The following is a 15,998-nucleotide window of genomic DNA, read 5'->3' as shown; positions in this document are numbered from 1 at the left end:
AGTGCCAGTCTCTCTGCCCAAATTGACCAATTCCAGCATAGAATCCAAAAAGTCAGAAGGATCATAAGGCAGCACTTTCACAATCTGTATTCATACTGAAAACCAAGATCAAATTAGCTTTTGCCCTTCTGCCAGATAACTTGTGTTCCACATAGTAGCCTGTTGATATGGGAGACGACTGCACACGTTCATAGCAGTAATTTTCTACCCACATTAATGGAATTCGTTTAGGTTAAAATTGGCCATCAGATCAAATCTCTGGCCATAGCAATATCAGACAGCTGGCCCAATAGCTCCTCTTTTGTAACCCCCAAAAACGAATAACTGGTTTGTATTTTTTAGAACTGTAACCAATGCAGGCTAAGTCACCTCCTTATTATTGTATAACCAGGACAATTTTGTTGATACACTATAAATTAAAATTGTTGTGGAAAAATTGGCTTTGCAGGAAATAGCTTATTAGATGCATTCATATGGTCAGATGGTCATGTGTTATTGTTTACTGGCCAGTCAGCTCTATAAGAAAAAAAATCCACACAATATGGCAGGATTAGATATTACTGCAGCTCCCTCATGACTTGGTACTTCCTGTTTCAGCTTCATCAGTGAAAATTCTTCGTACCTATTAGTATAACAACATATATGTTTGTTAAGAAGTTATATAATGAATCTATCCAGTAACCTTGTAAATCACCCTTTTTAAATAAATACTATGCCAGTTAGATATCTGTTTTTTAGTTATATTTTACAACAACAATCTGTAAAAAACAAAATTGGCAGTATTAGGAGAGTCTATTGTGTGGTTTGTACGGCCCCAAGGAAGGATCCCCCCCCCTTCTCTAGCTGTTTATTATTAGAGGTAATCGAATTTCCTTACTTCAGTAATCAAACAATAGTTTCACCATATGAGCGCTAGATATCTCCTCATATATCCTCATTGACAGAGCTTTAATATCACAGACAAATATATATTCAGCTTTGCTTATTACCTATACTACCTTGTAAGGCACCAATGCATGGACTTATGAAAATTTAATATCGGTGAGGGCAGCATTCATTAATCACAGAGATATGAGCAGACAGAATGCAAGGCTATAACTCAGGATTATAAATGTAGCCCCATCAGTGTGCTACAGAACAACAGTCTACAATACTTCATCCCGTCTTCTAAAATTCTTTATTTCATTCTATTACTACCAAGTTTTTCTTTCCTGCCTTCATCAATTGACCTTTTAGTCAGTGTCCTTCTTTATATCAAAGAACAAACAAGATAGGTAAAGAGATATTCATCCAGGGAGCACTCCCTGGGTGAATATCTCTTTACCTTTCTTGTTTGTTCTTTGGTGTATTTGGCAAAACAGTATTGCCAAGCTGGGAGCTGCATCTATGTAATTCCGGTGGGCATACATAAATCGGAGGCTTAGGTTTGCGTTAGGGTTTATTTTATTGATCCTTCTTTATATGTATATAGATAATAGCAAACATCCTCCCAATTGTCTTTTGAATATTATCAGAGAAGTACGCCAATACAACCGCAGCTGCGAAAATATGCAAATGTTGTCGTTGCTAAGAGCTGTATTGAGATGCCCATCTGCTGCAGATTTTGGGACACTGCGAGTATGCATGCTTCCGAAATGAAAACCCCCGCATCTAAGTGAATAGCAAAAATTCTGCACCTGCAGGACAAACCGCGCAGGTGCAGGATTTTTGCTATTCTTGCACCTAGTTGAATGCCCTCCATGGTGTTCTTACGTAGGCAAAGGTGTGTCTACAGACCTGGATGCAAGACTGGTATAGGGTAGATGCAAATGTGCATTGATGATGACTTGTAGAAAACGCAAGTATATGGGGCTGGCACACCGCAGGATGCCCATAACTCAGCATGCAGACAATTATATGCATATTGTCCTTGCACGCAGTTTAGGAGCAATGGGCACCCGATTTCAATCTAACTCTGCATAAATCCCTATAAGTGCAGGTACACCTTTATTTTACACCACTTAATTCATCTATTCCATTCAATATATAATTCATGAACACAACTACTTTAAACTACTTTGTAAATTATTGATCCATTTTTCTAGCTTATGACGTGGGCAGGCAGATAATATGTAAAGCATGATGCATCTGCCAGTAACGCCTCTGTGTATGCCAGCTTTGTATGCTGTAAGGCTAATAATCCTTATATGTAAGGCTGGCTGCTTTCCATTTGCGCTGCAGATGAAACCTGATAAAACTGTTAATTTCTCTTTACTGTGGTAACCCTCAGTTTGCAGCCTGGTGACAATATAATTAGTCTCAGATATACTTTGTTACTAGTAATATCATTATAATATACATGACTTCTTATAGCTCTACAAGAACATATTATTTTTAATTGCATATTATTTTATAGAATACATGTTTCCTAATACGTTTGTGTTTCTTTAACAGGATTTAAGTGCCCAGTCTGCTCAAAGTTCATTCCCACAGATGAAATGGATTTGCATCTCGTGATGTGCTTAACAAAGCCAAGAATAACATACAATGGTAAGTATTACTAGTTGTTTGATAATACTAAATTGCACATTAATATGGCTACAAACAGTAGACTGCAAAAGAATATTTGACAAGCAATTTACAAAGCAGTTAAGTAAATTATTATTATGTAATGCTCTGTATACAGAGTGATGGCAGCCATTTTATGGTCTGAAAAAAAAAACTGGACCTATGAGTTCACTATGACCTTGTACTTCATTGCTGAGGCATAAAGTGCAATGAGCCATGTGTTTTACCTAATTCCAAGTGTATAGTGATAAAAATGCATACTCTATTAATATAAATTCAGCCGACGAAATGGATTCCTTTACTCTTAGTAGGTAATGGCAGGATTTTAACTAGAGCTGCGTCTGAGGCGAAACTGGCCAGGGTGTAAATCTGAAGAGGGGCGCAGTGAATTATTATTTTAGGTTAATTTGGTTACAACTGAGGTATTGGGGGTGTTACATTTCCTTCCCACCCCAGGCACTAATATCATACCTCCCAACATGACCCTCTCCAGGAGGGACACAATGCTCTGGTCCTGGACTTCCCTGGTAAGAGGCGGGGCTGCAGTGCAGTTCAAAATTCAAATAGGGGAGCCCCACCAACTGTCATTTCACACGCTGCCAAACATCACTGGCTGGGACTGACTGGCAGTTGGTGTGACTCCCCTATTTAAATTTTGGACTGTGCTGCAGCCCCACCTGTGGAGCCACCACCAATCATAAATTACCAGGGAAGTCCAGGACCAGAGCATTGTGTCCCTCCTGGGGTGGGTCATGTTGGGAGGTATGACTAATATTACTATTTATGACCCTGAGCATTGGGTGTTATTTATTCTGATCTTTGCTTACACATGGCTTTGTAATGTTGAAAGCTTCTACAATCCACAGAAATACTTAAAATGATGCTTGTTTAAACGTGCAGTAGTTGCCCATAGCAAACAATCAGTTTATAACTAGCATTTGTCAAATGCATTCTATAAAATGATCAGTAGAAGCTGGATGGTTGCTATGGGCAACTTGTCCACTTCACTCTTTAGAAGGCTTGATGCATCTTCCCCAAAGTCCCAAATGAGCTGCAGAAGCTGGAATTACCATCCTCTGACTGTCTGTCTTTGCTATCCTCAATGTTTTCTCAACTCAATAGGGCCTATTTACTAAGCCTTGGATGGAGATAAAGTGAACAGAGGTAAAGTACCAGACAATCAGCTCCTAACTGTCATTTTTCAAACACAGCCTGTAACATGACAGGAGCTGATTGGCTGGTACTTTATCTCCGTTCACTTTATCTCCATCCAAGGCTTAGTAAATAGACCCCAATATTTTTATTTGAGACTGTTAGATGGAAGATATATTATAGAGAAAAAAAAAACTCAAAAGCACTCAGTATACTCAATTTATTTAATTAATTTATTCATTTAGCCAGGCCATAGTGAATCCTATAGATTAAGGACTAGATGTATCAAGCCTTGGAGAGAGATAAAGTACCAGCCAATCAGCTTATGTCACTTTACAGATTATGGGTCTATTTACTAAGCCTTGGATGGAAATAAAGTGAACGGAGATAAAGTACCAGCCAATCAGTTCCTAACTGCCATGTCACAGGCTGTGTTTGAAAAATGACAGGAGCTGGTTGGTTGGTACTTTCTCTCTCCACTTTAGCTCTCCAAAGTTGGTACATATTCCCCAAAACCTGGAATGTGACACAAAAATGCTTATTAAGTAGGCTTGGCCAAAGACTTAATGAATATTAGTTCAGAAATATTGGATCAGAGACCATAGCTTTGAATGTAAAATGTACCTACAGGTAAAAAATATAAGGTGTACCCAACATCCTCCTGCCCCCAGCTAGGAGAACAGAAATAACATATTGGTCAACATTTCTATATGCTGCTGTTATGTGTAATTTGCTGCTAGTATAATGAATCACTGACTATAAGATAGTGATACTTTGTGTAGTACTGTATAATATTTATTCCCTTTCATTGTAAAACGAGCTGCTCCTCATTAATACCAACACCAGCATGTGCCTAACCATCCAGTCTTTAAAAATCAACGGGATTCACATTTTTATATTTACAACAAAATGCGTGTTCCTAACTTTTAGTACAAATGTTCAGTGAAATGTATCAAGCTGTGGAAACTCTGTAAAAGTGGGTAATATTGTGCTGTAGTTGGTAGCCCAGAATTAGGTTAGATCAGTGGTTCCCAAACTTTTTTGAATCACGGTGCCCTAGAGTTTCAGCATTTTTTTCCACAACACCCCCTGGGCCAAAGGTTTCTTATTGAGAAATTCAGCAAAAATTAAGTGAAGTAAATTGTGCTTATAGAGTATGTCACCCTTATGTTCAGTTATGTGGTGGTTGACAGGGCTGCGTTTCTATTTGTCCACATATGTTATGATTGGCAGTCATTAGCACTGGTTTAGCCTATCACACTGACTAAAAATCATTTTATTTGGTATTGGACCACCAACCCGAGGCACTCCTGCAAGAGAAATGAGGCACCCAGTTTGGGAACCACTGGGTTAGATGATAATGGCAATACATTACTGTGTCTGCACTGATTCCATTCAGATAGACATGGTAGGGAATCTAGTGTGGTCTTTTCCAGCGGTGGAAGAAAGGTAGTAGGGTAAGAGAGGAGACGGAATAATAACCTCTTGGTAGCCTCCTAACAGGCAGTTCTGTTATCTGAATGTGCACGTAATGTATTATTTTTCTTTTTATGCTTCACAGTACTTTTTACTTATAAACAATTATTTTAAAAAGACTCATGGATCTGTTATCATTTGAAAGAATAGTTTTTTTTCTGTATTTTAACCCTAAAAAAATGTCTACACCTGATATTTTTTTCCAAACATTGAATTATATGAAATTAATGGGTTGGGTATAAGATCCTGGTGGTAGGGATGCTGCTGGTCAGAATACCAACTACGGCATCCCGCCGGTCAGAATCCCGACACCCATAAGGAAACAAGATAAGACTAACCCTTACCCTTACAGAACATAACGCAAAGAAAAAAAAGAGGTGCAAGATGGAATTGTCCTTGGGCCCTCCCACCCACTCTTATGTTGTATAAACAGGACATGCACACTTTAACAAACCAATAATTTCAGCGCCAGGGTCTGCCACACGACTGTGGCTGAAATGATTGGTTCGTTTGGGCCCCCACAAAACAAGCTGGCAATTAATCTGTCCCTGCACAAACTGGCTCTACGGAGGCAAGATGTCGTCCTCATCCACCGATTCCTCACCCTCTTCCGTGTTGTGTACATCCTCATCCTCACAGAGTATTAACTCGTCCCCACTGGAATCCACCACCACAGGTCCCTCTGTACGTTCTGGAGGCTGGTCTCCCTGGAAGAGTTGATAATTCATTTTTATGAACATCATCTTCTCCACATTTTGTGGAAGCAACCTCCTACGCCTTTCGCTGACAAGGTTCCCGGCTGCACTAAACACTCTTTCGGCGTACACACTGGGGGGGGGGCAACTCAGGTAAAATAGAGCCAGTTTGTACAGGGGCCTCCAAATTGCCTCTTTTTCCTGCCAGTACAGGTATGGACTGTCTGACATGCCTACTTGGATGCTGTCACCGATGTAATCCTCCACCATTCTGTCAATGGTGACAGTATCATATGTAGTGACAGTAGACATGTCAGAAATTGTTGCCAGGTCCTTCAGTCCGAACCAGATGTCCAAACTTGGTCCTGCCTGCCCTGCATCACCGCCAGCGGGTTGCTTAGGATACCTAAGTTTTTTCCTGGCAGCCCCAGTTGCGGGAGAAAATGAAGAAGGAGCTGTTGACGTGTCACGTTCCACTTCAGCTGACAGTGTGTTCACCAGCAGGTCTTTGCACCTCTGCAGGCTTGTGTCGGCCGGAAAGAGAGACACCACATAGGCTTTAAACCTAGGATCGAGCACGGTGGCCAAAATGTAGTGGTCTGATTTCAACAGATTGACCACCCTGGAATCCTGGCAAAGCGAATGAAGGGCTTCATCCACAAGTCCCACATGCCGAGCGGAATCGCTCCGTCTTAGCTCCTCCTTCACTTTCTCCAGCTGCTTCTGCAAAAGCCTGATGAGGGGAATGACCTGACTCAAGCTGGCAGTGTCTGAACTGACTTCACGTGTGGCAAGTTCGAAGGGCTGGAGAACCTTGCACAACACGGAAATCATTCTCCACTGCGCTTGAGTCAGGTGCATACCCCCTCCTTTGCCTATGTCATAGGTGGATGTATAGGCTTGAATGGCCTTTTGCTGCTCCTCCATCCTCTGAAGCATATAGAGGGTTGAGTTCCACCGCGTCACAACCTCTTGCTTCAGGTGATGGCGGGGCAGGTTCAAGAGTGTTTGCTGGCGCTCCAGTCTTCGGCACGCAGTCGCTGAATGGCGAAAGTGGCCAGAAAGTTTTCGGGCCACCCAAAGCGTCTCCTGCACGCCCCTGTCGCTTTTCAGAAAATTCTGCACCACCAAGTTTATTGTGTGAGCAAAACATGGGACGTGCTGGAATTTGCCCAGATGTAATGCCCACACAATATTGGTGGCGTTGTCAGATATCACAAATCCCCAGGAGAGTCTAAGTGGGGTAAGCCACTGGGCAATGATTTCCCTCAGTTTCTCTAAGAGGTTGTCGGCGGTGTGCCTCTTACTGAAACCGGTGATACACAGCGTAGCCTGTCTTGGAACGAGCTGGCGTTTCTGAGATGCTGCTACTGGTGACGCTGCTGCTGTTGCTGCGTAAGGTGATACATCTACCCAGTGGGCTGTCACAGTCATATAGTCCTTAGTCTGCCCTGTTCCACTTGTCCACATGTCCGTGGTTAAGTGGACATTGGGTACAACGGCATTTTTCAGGACACTGAGGACACTTTTTCTGACGTTTCTGTACAGTCTCGGTATCGCCTGCCTAGTGAAGTGGAATCTAGACGGGATTTGGAACCGGGGACACACTACCTCCATCAATTGTCTAAATCCCACTGCACTAATGGCGGATACCGGACGCACGTCTAACACCAACATAGCAGTCAAGGCCTCAGTTATACGTTTTGCTTCAGGATGACTGCTGTCGTACTTCATCCTCCTCGCTAAGGACTGTTGGAGGGTCAATTGTTTAGTAAAAGTAGTGGTGTTCCTACTTCCTCTCTGGGATGATGAACGACTCCCAGCAGCAGCAGCAGCGGCAGCAGGAGGCGTAGCAATGCAGGATCCTCCGGAGGAATCCCGGATAGGAGAGTCAGTCATGCCAGTGACATGGCCTGCAGGACTACTTCCGATCCTGACTAAGGAGGAAATTGACGAGGATGGAGTTGACGGTGTGGTTTGCAGGCGCTTGGATACAACAGACAACGGGATTTAGGTGTTCCTGGACTGCTTACGGTCTTAGCCAAAGTTTCTGAACTTGACAGTAACTTTTTATGAACGCGCTGCAGGTGCCGTATAAGGGAGGATGTTCCTAGATGGTTAACGTCCCTATCCCTACTTATTCCACCTTTACATATGGTACATATGGCAAGACAGTTCTTGTCCGGATTTGGATAGAAATATTGCCAGACCAAAGAGGTGGAATGTTTGGTCTTCTGCCCAGGCATGACCGTGATGGGCTTTTTCATCCAACGGACAACAACTGTCTCCCCCGAAGCCTGATTTAAACAAACCACATCACCATCAGAATCCTCCTCGCCAACTTCCTCCTCAGCGCCAGCTACACCAGTATCCTCATCCTGTTGTACTTCAACAGTGACATCTTCAATTTGCATATCAGCAAGTGGACTGTGGGTGCTCCTTTCAGCACTTGCAGGGGGCGTGCAAATGGTGGAAAGAGCCACCTCTTCCCGTCCAGTGCTGGGAAGGTCAGGCTTCGCAACCACCACCACACTTTGACTCTCCTTGGGGATTTGTGATATCTTCTTAGAACACACAGTTCTTCGCTGTGCTTTTGCCAGCTTAACTCGTTTGATTTTTTTAGTGGGAGGAGGGCTTCCATCGTCATGTGAAGCTGAACCACTAGTCATGAACATAGGGAAAGACCTTAGCCATTCCTTGCCACTCCGTGTCGTAAATGGCATATTGGCAAGTTTACGTTTCTCTTCAGATGATTTAAATGTTTTTTTCAAGGTCATTTTCCTGAACTTTGTCATTTGGGATTGTATGTGCCCTCTACTATGACATTGGGCATCGGCCTTGGCAGACGACGTTGATGGCATGTTATCGTCTACGTCATGACTAGTGGCAGCAGCTTCAGCACTAGGAGGAAGTGGTTCTTGATCTTTCCCTATTTTATTTTTATGGGAGAAAGTTTGGTCCTCCATTTATGTTATATTGATATATACGTGCGGCTAAGGCGCACACAAACACAGAAAATAATTTTTTATTTTTGTTGGAGACTAGTGCACTTTGTGGGTTACACCACCCTTTAAGAAATGAGCCAGCCGGCCCTTTACTTATGGGACACAGGCGCACGCTTGGCGCTGCTCCTTAGTTGATGCACGTGCAGTCACAGTGCACACAATTCACAAACAAAGAAAAAATGTTTTTATTTTATTTGGAGTGCCCTTTGGGGGTTATAGCACCCTTTAGCGGTCAATCCAGCTGGCCCTTTATTTATGGGACACAGGCGCACGCTTGGCACTACTTTGTTGATGCACGTGCGGCTACTGCGCACACAATTCACAAACACAGAAAATATTTTTTTATTTTGTTTGGAGTGCCCTTTGGGGGTTACAGCACCCTTTAACGGACAAGCCAGCCGGCCCTTTATTTATGGGACACAGGCGCACGCTTGGCACTACTTTGTTGATGCACGTGCGGCTACTGCGCACACAATTCACAAACACAGAAAAATTTTTTTATTTTTTTTTAGCACTTGGGGGAGCACCCCTGACAAACAGAGCACCCCCTGGACAACACTACAGCACCCATTTAGGACTGGGACACTGCACAGGACTTTGGAGTGGACACAGCCCCTATGGACAACTGACTGCACAACACAGTCCAGCCAGCCTCTATGGACTTTGAAGTAGTGGACACAGCCCCTATGGACAACAGCAGCACAGCGCAGCACTACACTGCACTACACTACACTACACAGCCCAGCCAGCCCTAACTCCCACCCTCCCTCTTCACTGTCCACAGCCGAGTGAGAAAATGGCGCCGACGCGGGTACCTTATATAGGATCCAAAACCCGCGAGACCCGGATGATGACGTTTTGCCTCGATTTCAGATCCGAGTCAGGCGGGAAAAGTCGAGCCTGACTCGGATCGGCCTCGGATCGGGGGGGCACGGGGGTTTCGGATTTCAGAAATCCGAACCCGCTCACCCCTAGTTCTAACATTCTATTATGGACATGTTATAAATAATTAATATTTAAAGGTGATACCCTTTTTTCTTATACATGCTAACTAAACCTTTTGCCCCTTCAATGGAGAGATTAAACAACTCCATGACTGTGGGAAACTGCATGGTTTCCTAGGATGATATCAGTCTTGTGGACTTACTTGGATAAATATATTTTAATCCACTGCTAACTTTGTGGTTTGTGTAGACAGCCAAACTATTTGTTATACTTCAGAGCTTTTCCTCACCTGGATTTCAGGTATATTGATGTTTTATTTGGATCAGTTCACGCCCCCATAGTATTTATACACAAGCCACAGGTGAAGTTCAATTTCTAAGAAAAATATTGTCTGGTAATATTTTAAATCCGTGGTTCTCCACCTCAACCCTCAAGTTTTCCTAACAGGTTATGTCTTGAGGATTTCTGTCAGTAGAAGCAGGTGGGCTAAATATTAACCCAGCAAAATAGATTAAAGGCCCCCATATATCAGCAATCAGAAAACTACAATTGGACAAGTTAGAGATTTGTTGCTCGGTTTTAGGATTTCCCAATCTAGCAATCTGCACCCATACACTACAGATCTCCCAATGTTGAAACACCCATCATTTGAATCGTGCAATTTGCAATCGATTGTGTACAAAAATCTTTCCCCTTTTCAATCGATTGTGGCAATTTTGCAATCGATTGAAAAGGGGAAAGATTTTTGTACACAATCGATTGCAAATTGCACAATTGCTGCAATCAATCTTTGATGTATGGGGGCCTTTACTGGTAACGGTCTGCAAATCTGCTGATCGTTACCATACACTAGGAGTCTACAGCCCCAACCGACCTGTGAAATCCAACATGTTGGACAACCTGATTGCACCCAAAAAGTGATTGGAGTTGTTAAATCTGTGATCTGTGAACCCCATACATTGCAGATTTATACAATCACCTGCAAAACGCAGAATTGGCACAACGATTGCTGATGTATTCCTATACTCACCCATGTATGATTAAAGAAATCCTCAAAACATGACCTGTTGGTGCTACTTGAGGACTGGAGAAGAGAACCACTGATATAAATCACTATTGACCAGCTTTTTTGTTTTTATGTATAAAAATCATGTGAAATCTTTAAAGGAGCAGCGCAATCAAACAATGTTTTATCCATGGTCAAGTGTACATTTATTCAACACGTCTAATCATTTCAATTCAGACATAATAAGACCCATATCAAACCTTCCAAACTCTGGTTAAGCCCCACAATGATACGTCTTGGAAACCCCCACAGGGGAGCAAGAGTCCTTCCCTTCAAGGTCCACAAATGATGGCAGTTATATTGGAAGAGTTGGGAGGTATGCTCAAAACTCAAGGGTAAATGAGATCGAAATTAGATATCTCCATCAAAATTATATACAGTAACATGAGTGACCAACTGTTTTTGACCTAATTAATTATAACATTAGATAAAATTTTGCAACTGGATGAACAATTGTCTGTGTGCTGGAATGTGTATTTCCACAGCAGCTGTGGTTTTTCAGTTACCATATTGGACTCACCAGTTTTCACAACCTATTCAATGATAATAATGAGATTTTTTTCTTTTTCTGTAGTGTTTGATTATCCCATTTTTTCATGTTACTAGCTAAAATGCAAGACTTGTGACTTTCCCCTTTAAAGAGGATGACAGCAGCAAATCAGTCAGTTTACTGCTCTTGTCATTGCTACTGTTGTAGTGGTTATATAAGTAACTTGCATACAGGGATAAAGTTATGTCCATGTATTTTTGCTTCAATACACAAATGATTGATGGCCATTCCCTCAATATGTTCACCATATTAAATCAACCAGTGGTTTGCTTTGAAAAAAAATACTACTTAAATCAGGGCTTGACAAATGTTTCTAAAATCTAGGAGCCAGGATGAAAGTTTCCCCCCTTCCCCCAGGGCAACATTACTGAGCAACTATGCCCCGGGCAACCAACCCCCATGGCCACACCACTAACGTGGTACCCCAGGTAAACCACCCTCCCACAGCCACATTACTGAGCAGCTAACCCCCCTTTCCAGGCAACCAACCCCCAGAAAGACCACCCCTCCGCAGCCAAAAAACCCAGGGCAAGCAAAGCCACCGCCTGCAGTGGCCGAACTAGAGAGTGGTGGGCCCAGGTGCAAGAATATGCTTTGGGCACCCCTATGCAATGCCCGCCGAAGTGGTCCCCCCTATGCATTGCCCCTAGTAATCCCTCCTATGCATTGCCCCAGTAGTAGTCCCCCCTATACAGTGCCCCCAGTAGTAGTCCCCACTATGCATTGCCCCTAGTAGTGCCCCCCTATACAGTGCCCTAGTAGCACCCCCTTATACAGTGCCCCAGTAGCGGCCAACCCCCCATGCAGTGCCCCCAGTAGTGGTCCCCATATACAGTGCCCCAGTAGTGCCCTTAGTAGTGGTCCCCCTATGTAGTGCCCCTTTAATCACTGCCCCCAGAAGTTGTCCCCCCTATGCATTGCCCCAGTAGTTGTCCCCCCAGTAGATTAATAGTAAATTATATACTGCGCTCAGCTCTTTGCATCCTATTAGTGTAGTGTAAGGCAAACTAGAATAATCTAGTATACACCGTTAGGGTGGTCTAACTGAGGAATAATTGCTATATCACTGGTCACTATTTGAGGAATAAGGATGATATCAATGTGGTAATACTAATGAGCAACAAATGTGTAGACAAAACAGAATCTTTACTTTTTAGGTGATGATTGCAACGATAAAAAACAGGCAAACATAGGTAAATTCAAATGAAGCCTGGGAACATATATAACCAAATCAATCTAATGAATGTTCAATCCTATAAAGTTGTCTCTTAATGCATTGGGAAATAGTTCCGATATGAATGGTACTGTTGAAAGAAAGTCTAAGCAGACTGCGGCGTCCCGCTAGTTTGATTCTGAGATAGTTAAGGAATAAGTCCAGTATGCGCTCACCGGTGCCCGGGATGTTCTCTCGGAAGCGTGAGCCGGGAAAACTGGGGTAGTATGAGAGGCTCTCCTGGACGGACCTTATCTCCTCTGGACGGGATCACCAGAGATGCGCCTGTTGCCAGGTGCGCTCCTGTACCCGTGCTGCAGGGGGGGGGCTGGTCGATGCCTGGGGAGGGAGTGTGACAGATCTGGTTCTAGTGAACTGGCCGTCTAACACCCCCTCTTGATGGAGACTCACCACTGACTCGCGCTCCAGATGTCCAGCTTCCACTCCTCACCGTCTTGCTGTCTGTGCTCCGTCTTCCTCGATCGCTGGTGTCCTGCACTTCCGGGTAGTTGGTCACGTGACCGCTGATTGTCTGGCGCGTCGAATTAGTTAGCGTAGATCTGTTAGGGAGTCCCAATGTGTTTCTTGTATATTAATGCCAGTGCATATAAACTGCTCCAACGCGTTTCAGCCATATAGGCCTTTTTCTAGGAGTTTGGGTAACTTATGGTTTGCTTGTCTGGGAATATAAGGGAGAGCTCCTCATCACGGATTGGTGATATGTAGATTAGGTGGGCTCTTATAGGTTATCTGGTCATAGGTATTCATTGGTGGGTGTATGCAGCTGTATTATTGGATTCCAAAACAAGATGAGCAAACATAGAAATCTAACAGCCTACTAGTGTCACAATATGGTTAGAAAGGTGTCTGACGGAAGAAGTGAGAAAATGTTGGGTATGTAACTCAGACTGTAGGTAAAAATGGAGAAATAAACAATTTTAAGTGAATGTAAATGAAATCCTAATAAAATTGTAAATAAAAATAGAAATAAATGAATCTAAATATGAAAAAATGGAAATACATAAATCGAAATTGGAAAGAGGGTAAGTCAAAATTTGTCATATGCATGTATCTATATATACACATCACAAATGTACCTATGTCATGTATCTCCATATGCACACATAGAAATTGTCGTTAAAATAATAACGTAAGTAATGTTAGTGAATTGTTTAGAGGACAGATAAATTGATCCCATCGGTGGATCTCTCTACTGTAGTGTTTCAAATAATCCCACGCAGACTCGATAGTATGTTTAATTGCAACTAGTATGGGCAAGGGTATGGATAAGTATTATAACAGTACGGTCAGTCTTACGTTTAATCCGGAAGATGTGAGGGTGCTTCTTCAAAATAGATTCCCTCATCTCTGTGTTAAGATCGGGTAGGTTAGTGCATATGATTGTTTTGATCATTTTTAACAGATGATGGATTTTAGTTCATTGTCCAAATGATGTCCTTTTGGTGCGAAGGTCGTTCGTACATCCATTTTAGCTCCCTCGTGTTGATTCTATGTTCAAAATCCCCACCTCTCCAGTTAGGTGTGACCTCTTCTAAACCTACAAATTTGAGTGATTGAGGATCACTCTTGTGACAGACCTTAAAATGGTTGGAAAGATTATGTTCCTCAAATCCTCTCTTGATATTTCTCATGTGCTCATTGATGCTTATTTTCAGGGGTCTTGTAGTTCTCCCTAGTATTGTTTGTGGCATCCACATTCCAGCAAATAAATCACACCCTTGCTGTGACATGTTACCCTACTCTTTATTGAGTAATCTTTCCCTGTGATATTTGATCTGAAAGTGGTGGTGGGTTTGGTTGTTCTGTGTCTGATATTGCTGCAACCTATGCATGTGCCGCAATGAAAAAATCCTGAACTTGGTGTACTATTGTCACTGGTGGTCTGTCTTGATTTTTTTGGGGGGATGTGGTTGTGAACTATCTTGCATTTGAGATCTGGTACTTTTCTATAAACTACTTTGGGATTTATTGATAGGAGGTCTATCAGTGTATCGTCTCCAAGTAAAATAGGCCATCGTTTCTTCAATATGTGCTGGACTTGTTTGGCTTGTCTGGAATATTGTGTTATAAATAACACTTCTGTTGTTTTTTGGACTTTGTCAGATTTGTCAGAGCCGAAACTAGGATATCTGTCACCCGGTGCAAGGCAGCAATTTTGCGCCCCCTCCCTTCCCGTACCTGGATTTTGTCCTTGCTCCTCCATAAGGCAGTGCACTAGTCAAACGTCCCTGGTATAGTGACTTACATTATTCCACACACCATAATGCCCATTAAACATTATGCCACACACTGTAATGCCTATTACCAAAGTGCCACTTACATATCTGCATGACACCATTTTATGCCCCACAGTAAGGCTTCTAATTACTTTAAAATTACCTGCTCGCGTTGCCAGGGGGTTTCATGCTCGTTGCCAGGGGGTTTCATACTCGTTGTCAGGGGGTTTCATACTCGTTGCTATGGGGTTTATGCTCGTTGTCAGGGTATTTCACAGGGCTTTCAGCATCTTCTCCCGGCATTTGCGCTGGCCTAACAGATACTAGAGGTCCAGTAGGACCTCTAGTGTCTGTCTCCTCCTTGGCGGCGGCCATTTTTGGATGGCCCTTTTCAGCAGAATCCAAGTGGACGGCTAGTCTGTATGGAATCTGCAGAAAATGGCCATCCAAAAATGGCCCACGCCAAGGATACAGATACTAGAGGTCCAGTAAGGACCTCTAGCATCTGTCAACTCCTTGGTGGCAGCCATTTTTGGATGGCTGTTTTCTGAATCTGCAGCCCCCAAGCCACCGTGAGTCAGCCCTTTTTCACCCCCTGCATTCCGGCACCCGGTGCACATGCACCTCTAGCCCCCCCTAGTTGCGGCCCTGGATTTGTACTCAAGTAGGTCATTTCTTGTGTGACATTTCGCCTCTTCAAATGCTTGTTCCACTTTACTCTTATCGTATTGTTTGTTGAGAAATTGTGTTGTTAGTTCTTGCCCTTGTGTGTAGAAATCCTCTATTTTCAAGCAATTTTTTCTCAGTCTGAGAAACTGTCTTTTGGGAACGGTATTGAGCCAACGGGGATGGTGCCAACTACTAGATAAAATAAAACTATTTACGTCTACTGGGTTTTTTTATATATATGTATTGGTGTGTATCCTTCCTTCTTCTATGAATATATTAAGATCCAGAAATTCGACTTTGGTCTTACTATATTTGGCAGTAAGGTGTAAATGGTTATCATTGTCATTGATCGTGGCAAGAAAATTGGTTAATGATAGTTCTTCTCCCCGCCAGATGAGGAATACATCATCGATGTATCTCCTCCAGAGTACGAGATTTGCCCC

General features: G+C 42.9%; 1 protein-coding gene across 1 annotated transcript in view; it reads left to right on the top strand.

Moving 5' to 3' along the window:
- ZNRF2 (zinc and ring finger 2) overlaps positions 1–15,998 on the top strand; it is a 180,247-nt gene that overhangs the window by 121,720 nt on the left and 42,529 nt on the right. The window contains exon 2 of the mRNA XM_088462784.1: positions 2,434–2,529. Within this exon, the coding sequence (XP_088318910.1) occupies positions 2,434–2,529 (96 nt within the window). The remainder of the gene's footprint in view (positions 1–2,433; positions 2,530–15,998) is intronic.

This window comes from Taudactylus pleione, unplaced genomic scaffold (genome assembly GCF_031769625.1).
Source record: "Taudactylus pleione unplaced genomic scaffold, aTauple2 ptg000053l, whole genome shotgun sequence".
Classification (NCBI taxonomy): domain Eukaryota; kingdom Metazoa; phylum Chordata; class Amphibia; order Anura; family Myobatrachidae; genus Taudactylus; species Taudactylus pleione.
The sequence above is the reverse complement of the archived record's forward strand: the minus strand, read 5'-3'. Positions and strand labels throughout refer to the sequence as shown.